Source organism: Strongylocentrotus purpuratus, unplaced genomic scaffold (assembly GCF_000002235.5).
Source record: "Strongylocentrotus purpuratus isolate Spur 01 unplaced genomic scaffold, Spur_5.0 spur5_scaffold_3, whole genome shotgun sequence".
Lineage (NCBI taxonomy): Eukaryota > Metazoa > Echinodermata > Echinoidea > Camarodonta > Strongylocentrotidae > Strongylocentrotus > Strongylocentrotus purpuratus.
This window is the reverse complement of record NW_022145609.1, coordinates 12,363,734-12,383,381: the sequence shown is the minus strand read 5'-3', so window position 1 is coordinate 12,383,381 and position 19,648 is coordinate 12,363,734. Positions and strand designations below refer to the sequence as shown.

General features: G+C 34.8%; 1 protein-coding gene across 1 annotated transcript; it reads left to right on the top strand.

Moving 5' to 3' along the window:
* Positions 1–11,042: 11,042 nt before the first annotated feature.
* On the top strand, positions 11,043–14,142 carry LOC115928491 (hyalin-like). Its single transcript, XM_030995728.1, has 4 exons — positions 11,043–11,076; positions 12,545–12,784; positions 13,110–13,349; positions 13,874–14,142. Exons 1-4 carry the CDS (start codon positions 11,043–11,045, stop codon positions 14,140–14,142), a joined length of 783 nt encoding a protein of 260 aa, XP_030851588.1.
* Positions 14,143–19,648: the final 5,506 nt, after the last annotated feature.

Genomic DNA, 19,648 nt, shown 5'->3' with positions numbered 1-19,648 from the left:
ATCTTTTATTTCCTCTCTATATATCTAAACGATCTTCTTATATTACATTTGTCTTTATCTACCGATGGTCGTAAGTACGTCAGGCCCCCTTGAAGAATTGAGTTGCGTCATCAATGAAGAAGGTCATTGCGTCAACCAATCAGATATAAAGTCGAATTGAAAAAAAACAACAGTAATTTATTTTACAAACGAGGATCGTAAGGACGTCGCGCCGTCTTTAAAAGTATCGTTACGTCAATCACTCGCAAGCAGGTTGATTCAATTAAAACTAATTTCTTTACCTAACGAGTATCGTATTACATACGTCAGACCGTACTTGAACATTTTCATTGCGTCAATCAATAATGGATGTGGGTCGATTTGAATGACAACTAATACATAATGAGTATCGTAAGTGCGTCAGGACTTCTTGAAGAATTGGGTTGAGTCGATCCATCAGAGGCAGGTCGGCTAGAATAACAAGCGATATTCGTTACCCACCACTGATCGTACATGTACGGACATCGCGCCGTCACGACTACTTTTAATTGTTGCGTTGATGTTTAAGAGTTCAATCGGAGGCGGGTCGAATTGAGTGACAAATAATTTCTTTACGAACTATCATCGTCAGTACTTCAGTCCGTCTTTGTCACGTCGCTCTAAATAACAAATAATTCCTTTGCTTTTAATACGGATGATCCTATTTATTAAAAGGAATTACAAACCCCTATTTATTTTCGGAAATACAAATCGTCGATTCATGAACCCTATACGCTTTCGAAATGACGACACCGCTCTCTCTTTCGAAACTAAAAAAAAGGGCTTTTACAATCGAGATTAAAAGTGCAACAAGTCACGACGGGTGTGGTTGATTATTATTAATGTACAAGATGGGAAATGCGGCCGGTCGCGAGCAGCATGATGGATTTCGGTAGACAAGGAGGTCATGCCGTACGCGAGATTCATGACAGATTATATGTACAAGCGGCGTGCAAGTAACCCGCGAGCAGCATGGTGGATTAGAATAAACAACGAGGCCATGCTGTACGCGACAGGTATGGCGTCACGCCATGCCACACGGGACGGGCATTGTAGCTTACAGCGAACAGGATGTAGGCATGTCGACTGCAGACAGCATTCCGAGAACAATAGAGGCATGCCCGGGCGCGAATTTGCGATTCCCAAACCATTCAGCTATGGGAGACTTTATGAGCAACGTGATTGGTCGAGAGAAGAAATAAATATTACATAATTTACTGCACGCTCGGGCTCGCTCACAGCTGACACAGACACACAAACACTCACAATGTTATTTTGCAAGCACAGACTCTAATTTGACACTTTACGAAAGATATCATGTCTGAGGGAAGTCTATCTACATGAAATGGCCTACTGGATTCTCACGATTCAGACTCTGTATATGTGCCTGCAAACTACTCAGATGCCTTAGAATTCTGCTACTGAAGGTGTGTATCAGTAACGAGCAGAGATGGTATTCATACTCAATAGGGAGAGTATCCTGCAATGAAAGGAATTATACTCAGATCATTAATACAATTACATTTGCCAGTTTGTTAATGCACTTTTAAGAAGAATTAGCCACCAAAAATGTGATATCCTGTAGTCTATCCTGTTTGAACAATACTCATGGCTAGATCTACATGTATAGTCGAGATGAATTAATTTAATTTTGGAAACTTTCTCTAGTTTTACCATTTTAATCTGTTTGAGGATTTCTGACCTGGAAATGTTGTAATGCCTAATCCTTTCATCAAACTCTGATTATTAGAACAACTGCTGGGGCTCTCTGCAACCCCTTTTTTCCCCCGGACTCAAGCTCTCATTTATACATAGACATCTAGACTAGCAAAGTTAGACCCCCCCCCCCCCCCCTCCCCCAATAAATAATGTTCCATTTTTTATTTGTTATCATAGGTCTATAGATCTAGGGTCTAGATCTAAAAAATAAAAAAATAAAAAATCATCCAATCGATAATTATATTTCATTAGAACATACTTGTATCTAACTTCAAAGATCTATCATCTAAATCTACATGTAACTTGTGTTATTGTCAATGTTCAAACAATGCATGGCTAGGCTCAACAAAACACTCAGGACTGCACATACGCTATGTTGTTAGGTACAATGCACTTCACACGTGAGCTAGCTACAGGCATATACAGGCCCACTGTTATCCATTATCCAGACACATTCGCACCGCCATGATGAGATGGCTCGCGTCGATGTGGGCGTGTCTTTATAACTTTTTTTAACCAATCACGTTGCTCAAAATGTTTCCCATAGCTGAATGGTTTGGGAATCGCAAATTCGCTGCCCGGGCGTGCCACCGGCATGCAGCATGCTAAGACATTTTTGACGTGACGCCTGGTAAAATTTATCGTACAATTTTTTATCGACCGGAAGTCTGTTCCTTTACATTATTTTCATCACCTGGAAGTTGACATACATGATTCCATTCTCGTAAATTATGTATTGATGTAATTTGACCGAATTTCTATTATCTTGCAGATGATGAAACCCCTATTCTGAATTGCCCAAATATATCCTCTACTACGGATAAGGGACTCAATTCGTCATCTACTGTTCTGCTGAATTCAACTGCAACTGATAATGTGGATTTTGATCTAGATGTGATTTGCTCTCATTCATCTGAAGATATATTCCTGATCGGGGACAACACTGTGAACTGTTCATCTTCAGATGCTGCAGGAAACACTGACACTTGTCTTCTCGTTGTCACAGTAACAGGTGTGAATTTGTTATTCTTCATGTCTAAAAGTTCTTTTAACGAGCGGGTTTAAGATTTAGAATGTTTAAAGATGTATTCTTGTGAATGATGTGTTCTACAAACTAATAATTGTAAGAGTTTTAGCACAATTTAACATGCTGTATCATATGAACAAAAATCTGTTCATGAAATGAAATGTATCTTACATTTATTCATTTATCCATGACTTCAAAATTGCTTTAAGAACCCATCTCTTTCTTAACATTTTAACGTAGCGTAATAATTTGTGTTGTCTTAGTTTACTTTAATTTAGTTAAGAAAGTGATATGTTTGTTATGTTTGGTATATCATATGAACAAAAATCTGTTCATCAAATGAAATGTGTCTTACATTTATTCATTTATCCATGACTTCAAAATTGCTCTAAGAACCCATCTCTTTCTAAACAGTTCAACGTAGCGTAATAATTTGTGTTGTCTTAGTGTACTTTATTTTAGTTAAGAAAGTGATATGTTTGTGATTATAATATGCACAGCGCCATGAGCGTCACCGCCAGGCGGATACCGGCTCTATATAAATATTCATATTTATATTCATATTAATATTTAGTCGACTGGACGTCTCCTTTTTTTCCATGATTTTATCCGCTTTAGGTAGTCAAACATGATTCCATTCTTGTAAAATATGTATTGATGTTATTTGACAGAATTTCTGTTATCTTGCAGATGATGAAGCACCTATTCTGACCTGCCCAAATATATCTTCTACTACGGATGAGGGACTCAATTCTTCATCTACTGTTCTGCTGAGTTCAACTGCAACTGATAATGTGGATTTTGATCTAGATGTGAATTGCTCTCTTTCATCTGAAGATACATTCCTGATCGGGGACACCACTGTGAACTGTTCATCTTCAGATGCTGCAGGAAACACTGAAACTTGCCTTCTAGTTGTCACAGTATCAGGTGTGAATATGATTATTCTTGATGTCTAAACGTTCTTCCACTGATCGGGTTTTTGGATTATGGGATATGTAATATTTGTTAAAAGATGATTCATTCTGAATCTTGTGATCTTTTTATCAAAAATGTAAATGGATTTTTGCTCAATTAAACATGTTGTTTTATATGAACAACATCCTGTTCATTAAATAAAATTCATCTTTTTTTTTAATCGACCGGAAGTCTGTTCCTTTACATTATTTTCATCACCTGGAAGTTGACATACATGATTCCATTCTCGTTAAATATGTAGTGATGTTATTTGACCGAATTTCTATTATCTTGCAGATGATGAAACACCTATTCTGAACTGCCCAAATATATCTTCTACTACGGATGAGGGACTCAATTCTTCATCTACTGTTCTGTTGAGCTCAACTGCAACTGATCATGTGGATTCTAATTTAGATGTGATTTGCTCTCATTCATCTGAAGATATATTCCTGATCGGGGACAACACTGTGAACTGTTCATCTTCAGATGCTGCAGGAAACACTGACACTTGTCTTCTCGTTGTCACAGTAACAGGTGTGAATTTGTTATTCTTTATGTCTTAAAGTTTTTTTAACGAACGGGTTTAAGTTTTAGAATGTTAAAAGATGATTTCTTTTGAATGATGTGTTCTACAAATTAATAATTGTAAGAGTTTTAGCTCAATTTAACATGCTGTATCATATGAACAAAAATCTGTTCATGAAATGAAATGTATCTTACATTTATTCATTTATCCATGACTTCAAAATTGCTCTAAGAACCCATCTCTTTTTAAACAGTTCAACGTAGCGTAATAATTTGTGTTGTCTTTTTGTTTACTTTATTTTAGTTAAGAAAGTAATGTTTGTGATTATAATATGCACAGCGCCATGAGCATCACAGCCTGGCGGATACCGGCTCTATATAAATATTCATATTCATATTATTATTATTATTATTTAGTCGACTGGACGTCTCCTTATTGTCCATGATTTTATCCGCTGTAAGTAGTCAAACATGATTCCATTCTTGTAAAATATGTATTGATGTAATTTGACAAACTTTCTGTTATCTTGCAGATGACGAAGCACCTATTCTGAACTGCCCAAATATATCTTCTACTACGGATGAGGGACTCAATTCTTCATCTACTGTTCTGCTGAGTTCAACTGCAACTGATAATGTGGATTTTGATCTAGATGTGAATTGCTCTCATTCATCTGAAGATTCATTCCTGATCGGGGACACCACTGTGAACTGTTCATCTTCAGATGCTGCAAGAAACACTGACACTTGTCTTCTCGTTGTCAGAGTAACAGGTGTGAATTTGTTATTCTTTATGTCTAAAAGTTCTTTCAACGAGGGGGTTTAAGATTTAAAATGTTCAAAGAAGTATTCTTTTGAATGATGTGTTCTACAAATTAATAATTGTGAGAGTTTTAGCTCAATTTAACATGCTGTATCATATAAACAAAATTTTGTTCATGAAATGAAATGTATCTTACATTTATTCATTTATCCATGACTTCAAAATTGCTCTAAGAACCCATCTCTTTCTAAACAGTTCAATATAGCGTAATAATTTGTTTTGTCATAGTTTACTTTATTTCAGTTACGAAAGTGATATGTTTGTGATTATAATATGCACAGCGCAATGAGCATCACCGCCTGGCGGATACCGGCTCTATATAAATATTAATATTATTATTATTATTATTATTTAGTCGACTGGACGTCTCCTTATTGTCCATGATTTTATCCGCTGTAAGTAGTCAAACATGATTCCATTTTTGTAAAATATGTATTGATGTAATTTGACAAACTTTTTGTTATCTTGCAGATGACGAAGCACCTATTCTGAAATGCCCAAATATATCTTCTACTACGGATGAGGGACTCAATTCTTCATCTACTGTTCTGCTGAGTTCAACTGCAACTGATAATGTGGATTTTGATCTAGATGTGAATTGCTCTCATTCATCTGAAGATACATTCCTGATCGGGGACACCACTGTGATCTGTTCATCTTCAGATGCTGCAGGAAACACTGACACTTGTCTTCTCGTTGTCAGAGTAACAGGTGTGAATTTGTTATTCTTTATGTCTAAAAGTTCTTTCAACGAGGGGGTTTAAGATTTAAAATATTCAAAGATGTATTTTTTTGAATGATGTGTTCTACAAATTAATAATTGTGAGAGTTTTAGCTCAATTTAACATGCTGTATCATATAAACAAAATTTTGTTCATGAAATGAAATGTATCTTACATTTATTCATTTATCCATGACTTCAAAATTGCTCTAAGAACCCATCTCTTTCTAAACAGTTCAATATAGCGTAATAATTTGTTTTGTCATAGTTTACTTTATTTCAGTTACGAAAGTGATATGTTTGTGATTATAATATGCACAGCGCCATGAGCGTCAGAGCCTGGCAAATACCGGCTCTATATAAATATTCGTATTATTATTATTATTATTATTTTTTAGTCGACTGGACGTCTCCTTTTTTTCCATGATTTCATCCGCTGTAAGTAGTCAAACATGATTCCATTCTTGTAAAATATGTATTGATGTAATTTGACAAACTTTCTGTTATCTTGCAGATGACGAAGCACCTATTCTGAACTGCCCAAATATATCTTCTACTACGGATGAGGGACTCAATTCTTCATCTACTGTTCTGCTGAGTTCAACTGCAACTGATAATGTGGATTTTGTTCTAGATGTGAATTGCTCTCATTCATCTGAAGATACATTCCTGATCGGGGACACCACTGTGAACTGTTCATCTTCAGATGCTGCAGGAAACACTGAAACTTGCCTTCTAGTTGTCAGCGTATCAGGTCTGAATATGATTATTCTTGATGTCTAAAAGTTCTTTCACTGATCGGGTTTTAGATTATGGGATATGTAATATTTGTTAAAAGATGATTCCTTCTGAATCATGTGATCTTTTTATTAAGAATTTAAAGGGTTTTTGCTCAATTGAACATGTTGTTTTTATTAACAACACTCTGTTCATTTGGTAAAATTTCTCGTACAATTTTTAATCGACCGAAAGTCTATTCCTTTACATTATTTTCATCACCTGGAAGTTGACATACATGATTCCATTCTCGTAAAATATGTATTGATGTAATTTGACCGAATTTCTATTATCTGGCAGATGATGAAGCCCCTATTCTGAACTGCCCAAATATATCCTCTACTACGGATAAGGGACTCAATTCGTCATCTACTGTTCTGCTGAGATCAACTGCAACTGATAATGTGGATTTTGATCTAGATGTGATTTGCTCTCATTCATCTGAAGATATATTCCTGATCGGGGACAACACTGTGAACTGTTCATCTTCAGATGCTGCAGGAAACACTGACACTTGTCTTCTCGTTGTCAGAGTAACAGGTGTGAATTTGTTATTCTTTATGTCTAAAAGTTCTTTTAACGAGCGGGTTTAAGATTTAGAATGTTTAAAGATGTATTCTTTTGAATGATGCGTTCTACAAACTAATAATTGTAAGAGTTTTAGCACAATTTAACATGCTGTATCATATAAACAAAATTTTATTCATGATATGAAATGTATCTTACATTTATTCATTTATCCATGACTTCAAAATTGCTCTAAGAACCCATCTCTTTCTTAACATTTCAACGTAGCGTAATAATTTATGTTGTCTTAGTTTACTTTAATTTAGTTAAGAAAGTGATATGTTTGTTATGTTTGGTATATCATATGAACAAAAATCTGTTCATCAAATGAAATGTGTCTTCCATTTATTCATTGATCCATGACTTCAAAATTGCTCTAAGAACCCATCTCTTTCTAAACAGTTCAACGTAGCGTAATAATTTGTGTTGTCTTAGTTTACTTTATTTTAGTTAAGAAAGTAAATGTTTGTGATTGCAATATGCACAGCGCCATGAGTGTCACCGCCTGGTGGATACCGGCTCTATATAAATATTCATATTATTATTATTATTATTATTATTTAGTCGACTGGACGTCTCCTTATTGTCCATGTTTTTATCCGCTGTAAGTAGTCAAACATGATTCCATTCTTGTAAAATATGTATTGATGTAATTTGACAAACTTTCTGTTATCTTGCAGATGACGAAGCACCTATTCTGAACTGCCCAAATATATCTTCTACTACGGATGAGGGACTCAATTCGTCATCTACTGTTCTGCTGAGTTCAACTGCAACTGATAATGTGGATTTTGTTCTAGATGTGAATTGCTCTCATTCATCTGAAGATACATTCCTGATCGGGGACACCACTGTGAACTGTTCATCTTCAGATGCTGCAGGAAACACTGAAACTTGCCTTCTAGTTGTCAGCGTATCAGGTCTGAATATGATTATTCTTGATGTCTAAAAGTTCTTTCACTGATCGGGTTTTAGATTATGGGATATGTAATATTTGTTAAAAGATGATTCCTTCTGAATCATGTGATCTTTTTATTAAGAATTTAAAGGGTTTTTGCTCAATTGAACATGTTGTTTTTATTAACAACACTCTGTTCATTTGGTAAAATTTCTCGTACAATTTTTAATCGACCGAAAGTCTATTCCTTTACATTATTTTCATCACCTGGAAGTTGACATACATGATTCCATTCTCGTAAAATATGTATTGATGTAATTTGACCGAATTTCTATTATCTGGCAGATGATGAAGCCCCTATTCTGAACTGCCCAAATATATCCTCTACTACGGATAAGGGACTCAATTCGTCATCTACTGTTCTGCTGAGATCAACTGCAACTGATAATGTGGATTTTGATCTAGATGTGATTTGCTCTCATTCATCTGAAGATATATTCCTGATCGGGGACAACACTGTGAACTGTTCATCTTCAGATGCTGCAGGAAACACTGACACTTGTCTTCTCGTTGTCAGAGTAACAGGTGTGAATTTGTTATTCTTTATGTCTAAAAGTTCTTTTAACGAGCGGGTTTAAGATTTAGAATGTTTAAAGATGTATTCTTTTGAATGATGCGTTCTACAAACTAATAATTGTAAGAGTTTTAGCACAATTTAACATGCTGTATCATATAAACAAAATTTTATTCATGATATGAAATGTATCTTACATTTATTCATTTATCCATGACTTCAAAATTGCTCTAAGAACCCATCTCTTTCTTAACATTTCAACGTAGCGTAATAATTTATGTTGTCTTAGTTTACTTTAATTTAGTTAAGAAAGTGATATGTTTGTTATGTTTGGTATATCATATGAACAAAAATCTGTTCATCAAATGAAATGTGTCTTCCATTTATTCATTGATCCATGACTTCAAAATTGCTCTAAGAACCCATCTCTTTCTAAACAGTTCAACGTAGCGTAATAATTTGTGTTGTCTTAGTTTACTTTATTTTAGTTAAGAAAGTAAATGTTTGTGATTGCAATATGCACAGCGCCATGAGTGTCACCGCCTGGCGGATACCGGCTCTATATAAATATTCATATTATTATTATTATTATTATTATTTAGTCGACTGGACGTCTCCTTATTGTCCATGTTTTTATCCGCTGTAAGTAGTCAAACATGATTCCATTCTTGTAAAATATGTATTGATGTAATTTGACAAACTTTCTGTTATCTTGCAGATGACGAAGCACCTATTCTGAACTGCCCAAATATATCTTCTACTACGGATGAGGGACTCAATTCGTCATCTACTGTTCTGCTGAGTTCAACTGCAACTGATGATGTGGATTTTGATCTAGATGTGAATTGCTCTCATTCATCTGAAGATACATTCCTGATCGGGGACACCACTGTAAACTGTTCATCTTCAGATGCTGCAGGAAACACTGAAACTTGCCTTCTAGTTGTCACAGTATCAGGTGTGAATATGATTATTCTTGATGTCTAAAAGTTCTTTCACCGATCGGGTTTTGGATTATGGGATATGTAATATTTGTTAAAAGATGATTCATTCTGAATCTTGTGATCTTTTTAAAAAAAAATGTAAATGGTTTTTTGCTCAATTAAACATGTTGTTTTATATGAACAACATCCTGTTCATTAAATAAAATTCATCTTACAATTTTTAATCGACCGGAAGTCTGTTCCTTTACATTATTTTCATCACCTGGAAATTGACATACATGATTCCATTCTCGTAAAATATGTATTGATGTAATTTGACCGAATTTCTATTATCTGGCAGATGATGAAGCCCCTATTCTGAACTGCCCAAATATATCTTCTACAACGGATGAGGGACTCAATTCTTCATCTACTGTTCTGTTGAGCTCAACTGCAACTGATAATGTGGATTTTGATCTAGATGTGATTTGCTCTCATTCATCTGAATATATATTCCTGATCGGGGACACCAATGTGAACTGTTCATCTTCAGATGCTGCAGGAAACACTGACACTTGTCTTCTCGTTGTCACAGTAACAGGTGTGAATTTGTTATTCTTCATGTCTAAAAGTTCTTTTAACGAGCGGGTTTAAGATTTAAAATGTTTAAAGATGATTTCTTTTGAATGATGTGTTCTACAAATTAATAATTGTAAGAGTTTTAGCTCAATTTAACATGCTGTATCATATGAACAAAAATCTGTTCATGAAATGAAATGTATCTTACATTTATTCATTTATCTATGACTTCAAAATTGCTCTAAGAACCCATCTCTTTCTAAACAGTTCAACGTAGCGTAATAATTTGTGTTGTCTTTTTGTTTACTTTATTTTAGTTAAGAAAGTTATGTTTGTGATTATAATATGCACAGCGCCATGAGCATTACCGCCTGGCGGATATTGGCTCTATATAAATATTCATATTATTATTATTATTATTATTTAGTCGACTGGACGTCTCCTTATTGTCCATGATTTTATCCGCTGTAAGTAGTCAAACATGATTCCATTCTTGTAAAATATGTATTGATGTAATTTGACAAACTTTCTGTTATCTTGCAGATGACGAAGCACCTATTCTGAACTGCCCAAATATATCTTCTACTACGGATGAGGGACTCAATTCTTCATCTACTGTTCTGCTGAGTTCAACTGCAACTGATAATGTGGATTTTGTTCTAGATGTGAATTGCTCTCATTCATCTGAAGATGCATTCCTGATCGGGGACACCACTGTGAACTGTTCATCTTCAGATGCTGCAGGAAACACTGAAACTTGCCTTCTAGTTGTCACAGTATCAGGTCTGAATATGATTATTCTTGATGTCTAAAAGTTCTTTCACCGATCGGGTTTTAGATTATGGGATATGTAATATTTGTTAAAAGATGATTCCTTCTTAATCATGTGATCTTTTTATTAAGAATTTAAAGGGTTTTGGCTCAATTGAACATGTTGTTTTTATTAACAACACTCTGTTCATTTGGTAAAATTTCTCGTACAATTTTTAATCGACCGAAAGTCTATTCCTTTACATTATTTTCATCACCTGGAAGTTGACATACATGATTCCATTCTCGTAAAATATGTATTGATGTAATTTGACCGAATTTCTATTATCTGGCAGATGATGAAGCCCCTATTCTGAACTGCCCAAATATATCCTCTACTACGGATGAGGGACTCAATTCTTCATCTACTGTTCTGTTGAGCTCACCTGCAACTGATAATGTGGATTTTGATCTAGATGTGATTTGCTCTCATTCATCTGAATATATATTCCTGATCGGGGACACCACTGTGAACTGTTCATCTTCAGATTCTGCAGGAAACACTGACACTTGTCTTCTCGTTGTCACAGTAACAGGTGTGAATTTGTTATTCTTTATGTCTAAAAGTTTTTTTAACGAGCGGGTTTAAGATTTAGAATGTTGAAAGATGATTTCTTTTGAATGATGTGTTCTACAAATTAATAATTGTAAGAGTTTTAGCTCAATTTAACATGCTGTATCATATGAACCAAAATCTGTTCATGAAATGAAATGTATCTTACATTTACTCATTTATCCATGACTTCAAAATTGCTCTAAGAACCCATCTCTTTCTAAACTGTTCAACGTAGCCTAATAATTTGTGTTGTCTTAGTTTACTTTACTCTAGTTACGAAAGTGATATGTTTGTGATTATAATATGCACAGCGCCAAGGGAGTCACCGCCTGGCGGATACCGGCTCTACATAAATATTCATATTCATATTATTATTAATATTAATTCGACTGGACGTCTCCTTATTGTCCATGATTTTATCCGCTGTAAGTAGTCAAACATGATTCCATTCTTGTAAAATATGTATTGATGTAATTTGACAAAATTTCTGTTATCTTGCAGATAATGAAGCACCTATTCTGAACTGCCCAAAAATATCTTCTACTACGGATGAGGGACTCAATTCGTCATCTACTGTTCTGCTAAGTTTAACTGCAACTGATAATGTGGATTTTGATCTAGATGTGAATTGCTCTCTTTCATCTGAAGATACATTCCTGATCGGGGACACCACTGTAAACTGTTCATCTTCAGATGCTGCAGGAAACACTGACACTTGTCTTCTCGTTGTCACAGTATCAGGTGTGAATATGATTATTCTTTATTTCTAAAAGGTCTTTCACCGATCGGGTTTTAGATTATGGGATATGTAATATTTGTTAAAAGATGATTCCTTCTGAATCATGTGATCTTCTTATTAAGAATGTAAAGGGTTTTTGCTCAATTAAACATGTTGTGTTATATGAACAACATCCTGTTCATTAAATAAAATTCATCTTACAATTTTTTTAATCGACCGGAAGTCTGTTCCTTTACATTATTTTCATCACCTGGAAGTTGACATACATGATTCCATTCTCGTAAAATATGTATTGATGTAATTTGACCGAATTTCTATTATCTGGCAGATGATGAAGCCCCTATTCTGAACTGCCCAAATATATCTTCTACTACGGATGAGGGACTCAATTCTTCATCTACTGTTTTGTTGAGCTCAACTGCAACTGATAATGTGGATTTTCATCTAGATGTGATTTGCTCTCATTCATCTGAATATATATTCCTGATCGGGGACACCACTGTGAACTGTTCATCTTCAGATGCTGCAGGAAACACTGAAACTTGCCTTCTAGTTGTCACAGTATCAGGTGTGAATATGATTATTCTTGATGTCTAAAAGTTCTTTCACCGATTGGGTTTTGGATTATGGGATATGTAATATTTGTTAAAAGATGATTCATTCTGAATCTTGTGATCTTTTTAAAAAAAATGTAAATGGTTTTTTGCTCAATTAAACATGTTGTTTTATATGAACAACATCCTGTTCATTAAATAAAATTCATCTTACAATTTTTAATCGACCGGAAGTCTGTTCCTTTACATTATTTTCATCACCTGGAAGTTGACATACATGATTCCATTCACGTAAAATATGTATTGATGTAATTTGACCGAATTTCTATTATCTGGCAGATGATGAAGCCCCTATTCTGAACTGCCCAAATATATCTTCTACTACGGATGAGGGACTCAATTCTTCATCTACTGTTTTGTTGAGCTCAACTGCAACTGATAATGTGGATTTTCATCTAGATGTGATTTGCTCTCATTCATCTGAATATATATTCCTGATCGGGGACACCACTGTGAACTGTTCATCTTCAGATGCTGCAGGAAACACTGACACTTGTCTTCTCGTTGTCACAGTAACAGGTGTGAATTTGTTATTCTTTATGTTTAATAGTTTTTTTAACGAACGGGTTTAAGATTTAGAATGTTAAAAGATGATTTCTTTTGAATGATGTGTTCTACAAATTAATAATTGTAAGAGATTTAGCTCAATTTAACATGCTGTATCATATGAACAAAAATCTGTTCATGAAAAGAAATGTATCTTACATTTATTCATTTATCCATGACTTCAAAATTGCTCTAAGAATCCATCTCTTTGTAAACAGTTCAATGTAGCGAAATAATTTGTGTTGTCTTAGTTTACTTTATTTTAGTTAAGAAAGTGATATGTTTGTGATTATAATATGCACAGCGCCATGAGCGTGACCGCCTGGCGGATACCTGCACTATATAAATATTCATATTCATATTATTATTATTATTATTTAGTCGACTGGACGTCTCCTCTTTTACCTTGATTTTATCCGCTGTAAGTAGTCAAACATGATTCCATTCTTGTAAAATATGTATTGATGTAATTTGACAAAATTTCTGTTATCTTGCAGATGATGAAGCACCTATTCTGAACTGCCTAAATATATCTTCTACTACGGATGAGGGACTCAATTCGTCATCTACTGTTCTACTGAGTTCAACTGCAACTGATAATGTGGATTCTGATCTAGATGTGAATTGCTCTCATTCATCTGAAGATATATTCCTGATCGGGGACACCACTGTAAACTGTTCATCTTTAAATGCTGCAGGAAACACTGAAACTTGTCTTCTAGTTGTCACAGTAACAGGTGTGAATATGAGTATTCTTTATGTCTAAAAGGTCTTTCACCGATCGGATTTTGGATTATGGGATATATATTTGTTAAAAGATGATTCCTTCTGAATCATGTGATCTTCTTATTAAAGGTAATACAAAGTTTCGTGAAATTTTGAAAATTGGGTGGATAGTGATTCTTAACAATTTTGATATATTTGAATGCCCCTGTACATGTTTTATAAGCACTAGAAAAATTAGCCCCTAAAACGCTTCTGCTTTCGAGAAAAATTGAATATGAAAATTTACCGGTGCTCCCGGTAAATTGTGATAAATTTCAAATAGCGCCTACAGCCGTACAGAGGTAGCTGCGACCATGGAAATCTCAGAATATGTAGATGTGGCATATAATTACCAAAGGAGAATAGCTAATTGGTCGAATTTAGTCAAGAAACATTGTTTTATAGCTTAATTAATATATTGACCTTGAGAGGGAGCTATACAACATAAAGAGTGTATTATTTACAATTTCATAACTTTAGACTCGATTTCAACCGCGACAACGATCACTGAATATTGTAGGATCGCATATGCTTCCAATATGTTCATTTGGACCAAATTCATGACCCCATACCAAAACTTTGTATAACCTTTAAGAATGTAAAGGGTTTTTGCTCAATTAAACATGTTGTTTTATATGAACAACATCCTGTTCATTCAATAAAATTCATCGTACAATTTTTAATCGACCGGAAGTCCGTTCCTTTACATGACTTTCATCACCTGGAAGTTGACATACTTGATTCCATTCTCGTAAAATATGTATTGATGTAATTTGACCGAATTTCTATTATCTTGCAGATGATGAAGCCCCTATTCTGAACTGCCCAAATATATCTTCTACTACGGATGAGGGACTCAATTCGTCATCTACTGTTCTGCTAAGTTTAACTGCAACTGATAATGTGGATTTTGATCTAGATGTGAATTGCTCTCTTTCATCTGAAGATACATTCCTGATCGGGGACACCACTGTGAACTGTTCATCTTCAGATGCTGCAGGAAACACTGACACTTGTCTTCTCGTTGTCACAGTATCAGGTGTGAATATGATTATTCTTTATTTCTAAAAGGTCTTTCACCGATCGGGTTTTAGATTATGGGATGTGTAATATTTGTTAAAAGATGATTCCTTCTGAATCATGTGATCTTCTTATTAAGAATGTAAAGGGTTTTTGCTCAATTAAACATGTTGTGTTATAAGAACAACATCCCGTTCATTAAATAATATTCATCGTACAATTTTTAATCGACCGGAAGTCTGTTCCTTTACATGACTTTCATCACCTGGAAGTTGACATACATGATTCCATTCTCGTTAAATATGTATTGATGTAATTTGACCGAATTTCTATTATCTTGCAGATGATGAAGCCCCTATTCTGAACTGCCCAAATATAGCTTCTACTACGGATGAGGGACTCAATTTTTCATCTACTGTTCTGCTGAGTTCAACTGCAACTGATAATGTGGATTTTGTTCTAGATGTGAATTGCTCTCATTCATCTGAAGATGCATTCCTGATCGGGGACACCACTGTGAACTGTTTATCTTCAGATGCTGCAGGAAACACTGACACTTGTCTTCTCGTTGTCACAGTAACAGGTGTGAATTTGTTATTCTTTATGTCTAAAAGTTCTTTTAACGAGCGGGTTCAAGATTTAGAATGTTGAAAGATGATTTTTTTTGAATGATGTGTTCTACAAATTAATAATTGTAAGAGTTTTAGCTCAATTTAATGTGCTGTATCATTTGAACAAAATTCTGTTCATGAAATGAAATGTATCTTACATTTATTCATTTATCTATGACTTTAAAATTGCTCTAAGAACCCATCTCTTTCTAAACAGTTCAATGTAGCGTAATAATTTGTTTTGTCATAGTTTACTTTATTTTAGTTACGAAAGTGATATGTTTGTGATTATAATATGCACAGCGCCATGAGCGTCACCGCCTGGCGGATACCGGCTCTATATAAATATTCATATCATTATTATTATTATTATTTAGTCGACTGGACGTCTCCTTTTTTTTCCATGATTTTTAGCCGCTGTAAGTAGTCAAACATGATTCCATTCTTGTAAAATATGTATTGATGTAATTTGAAAAAAATTATGTTATCTTGCAGATGATGAAGCACCTATTCTGAACTGCCCAAATATATCTTCTACTACGGATGAGGGACTCTATTCGTCATCAACTGTTCTGCTGAGTTCGACTGCAACTGATAATGTGGATTTTGATCTAGATGTGAATTGCTCCCGTTCATCCCAAGATATATTCTTGATAGGGGACACCACTGTGAACTGTTCATCTTTAGATGCTGCAGGGAACACTGAGTATTGTCTTCTCGTTGTCACAGTATCAGGTGTGAATATGATTATTCTTTGTGTCTTAAAGTTCTTTTAACGATCGGGTTTTGGATTATGGGATATTTAATATTCGTTAAAAGATGATTCCTTTTTAATCATGTGATTTACATTTTAAGAATGTAAAGGGTTTTTGCTCAATTAAACATGTTGTTTGATATGAACAAAATCCTGTTCATTAAATAAAATTTATTTTACAATTTTTAATCGACCGGAAGTCTATTCCTTTACATGATTTATTCACCTGAAAGTTGAGAAACAGGATTTCATTCTCGTAAAATATTTATTGATTTAATTTGACCAAATTCCTATTATCTTGCAGATGATGAAGCACCAATTCTGAACTGCCCAAATATATCTTCTACTACGGATGAGGGACTCAATTCATCATCTACTGTTCTGCTGAGTTCAACAGCAACTGATAATGTGGATCCCTCCCTAGATGTGAATTGCTCCCATTCATCCCAAGGTATATTCCTGATAGGGGACACCACTGTGAACTGTTCATCTTCAGATGCTGCAGGAAACACGGAAACTTGTCTTCTCGTAGTCACAGTAACAGGTGTGAATATGATTATTCTTTGTGTTTAAAGTTCTTTTAACGATCATATCAATTCCTTCGCGCTCCTTTTGGGAGATCAACCGACCCGCGCGCATTTTATATTACATGACATATTGTAAAATTCTCGACATCTTATTACACTTTTCTTTACCATAAAAAAAAAAAAAAAAATCGAAATTGAGTATAACATCCTCAATCGAGGTATGAGAAGAAGGAAACATTTCCTTTACATTCCATGTAAAACCATGCCCTTACTTGAAAAAAAAACCTCCGTCATTTTGACGTTAAACTTTACAATCCATTTAACTTTTTTTACTTTCTCATACATAATGTCCATTGATCGGTCGCACTGTGCTCGATTGCCTTTCAATATACCAATCTTCTACTTTGAAGCAACGCGTTTTGCGTTAAATTTGTAAATCCTCAATCCCAGACAATGACATATGATACGTAAGCTTTTCATACATATAAAGCTCATTTTGATTGGTTCATTTTAAGCCCCGTCAATTTTCATGTCAAATCATTCTTCCTGTCCCATTGTAGAAGCCCGACCCAGGGTTTTGTGCCAGCTAGCCGTGTATGCATACATATACGTAATGCTATGCATACACATATAACTGAACATGCATAAATACAGTACATGTACCCACGCAGCGCAGCGCGTACGAGCGCACTGCACTACATTATACATCTTACTTTTCTGAACTCGAGAGTCTTTACTGCAACCTTTTGACCGGGCATTTTTACCCTTTTTTGGTAAGTGAAAATATTACAAATATATGTTTACATAAAAATTAATATTTTTTTAATTTTGACCTATCATTTACTTTGCCTGAAAGTATTGGAAAATATAATAAATGGAGTAGTACTAACTTGTTAAAAAGTTCAGACTAATACCGACCAGCGCAGCAGCACAACGTAGTATGTATATTAAATCTACTGTAGATGTGGACGGAGAAAGAGCGAATTGGTGTTCTTGACTTTGTCTTTGTTTTAGATCTTTTCTTCGAGGAGTTTGATTCTAGCAATGAAATTAAGCTAATTTTAGTAAAGTATGTAAATATGTGATGCTCTTCATGACATTATCACTTTATATACCATTGAGATTTGGGATCATTTACTGTACAAAAAAAAATGTATAGACTATATCTGAGATTGAGAAATCTAAAAAAATTAAATATGAAGCAGCATCGGCCATTTCATTGGGTCAGTACCATTATAAAAATATGGGAACAATGAGTGGGAAGGGCTTAGTGCCGTCACAATAAACTTGCGCATTACACGCATACGTATAATTAGAGCAATTTATGCACCCCCAAGAAATAATGAATACGGCCCGACCTCTCTACACACAGAACTGCACAATTACCGCACAGTCCGGTCAAGGCGGTACGCGTAGCGTTAAACCGCCAAATTTACAGAAATTGTGAGGAGCGCTTTTGCTATGAAAGGAATTGATATGCGGGTTTTGGATTATGGGATATTTAATATTCGGTAAAAGATGATTCCTTTTTAATCATGTGATTTACATATTAAGAATGTAAAGGGTTTTTGCTCAATTAAACATGTTGTTTGATATGAAAAAAATCGTATTCATTAAATCAATTTTATTTTACAATTTTTAATCGACCGGAAGTCTGTTCCTTTACATGATTTATTCACCTGAAAGTTGAGAAACAGGATTTCATTCTCGTAAAATATTAATTGATTTAATTTGACCAAATTCCTATTATCTTGCAGATGATGAAGCACCAATTCTGAACTGCCCAAATATATCTTCTACTACGGATGAGGGACTCAATTCATCATCTACTGTTCTGCTGAGTTCAACAGCAACTGATAATGTGGATCCCTCCCTAGATGTGAATTGCTCCCATTCATCCCAAGGTATATTCCTGATAGGGGACACCACTGTGAACTGTTCATCTTCAGATGCTGCAGGAAACACGGAAACTTGTCTTCTCGTAGTCACAGTAACAGGTGTGAATATGATTATTCTTTGTGTTTAAAGTTCTTTTAACGATCATATCAATTCCTTCGCGCTCCTTTTGGGAGATCAACCGACCCGCGCGCATTTTATATTACATGACATATTGTAAAATTCTCGACATCTTATTACACTTTTCTTTACCATAAAAAAAAAAAAAAAAAAATCGAAATTGAGTATAACATCCTCAATCGAGGTATGAGAAGAAGGAAACATTTCCTTTACATTCCATGTAAAACCATGCCCTTACTTGAAAAAAAAACCTCCGTCATTTTGACGTTAAACTTTACAATCCATTTAACTTTTTTTACTTTCTCATACATAATGTCCATCGATCGGTCGCACTGTGCTCGATTGCCTTTCAATATACCAATCTTCTACTTTGAAGCAACGCGTTTTGCGTTAAATTTGTAAATCCTCAATCCCAGACAATGACATATGATACGTAAGCTTTTCATACATATAAAGCTCATTTTGATTGGTTCATTTTAAGCCCCGTCAATTTTCATGTCAAATCATTCTTCCTGTCCCATTGTAGAAGCCCGACCCAGGGTTTTGTGCCAGCTAGCCGTGTATGCATACATATACGTA

What these genes read in the sequence shown, in the direction of transcription:
- LOC115928491 (XM_030995728.1), top strand. Translation starts at nt 11,043, where the DNA reads ATGTTGTTTTTATTAACAACACTCTGTTCATTTG. An exon ending in TCTAGTTGTCACAGTATCAG is followed by an intron (nt 12,785 to 13,109) that starts GTGTGAATATGA and finishes ATTATCTGGCAG; the next exon opens with ATGATGAAGCCCCTATTCTG. An exon ending in TCTCGTTGTCACAGTAACAG is followed by an intron (nt 13,350 to 13,873) that starts GTGTGAATTTGT and finishes GTTATCTTGCAG; the next exon opens with ATGATGAAGCACCTATTCTG.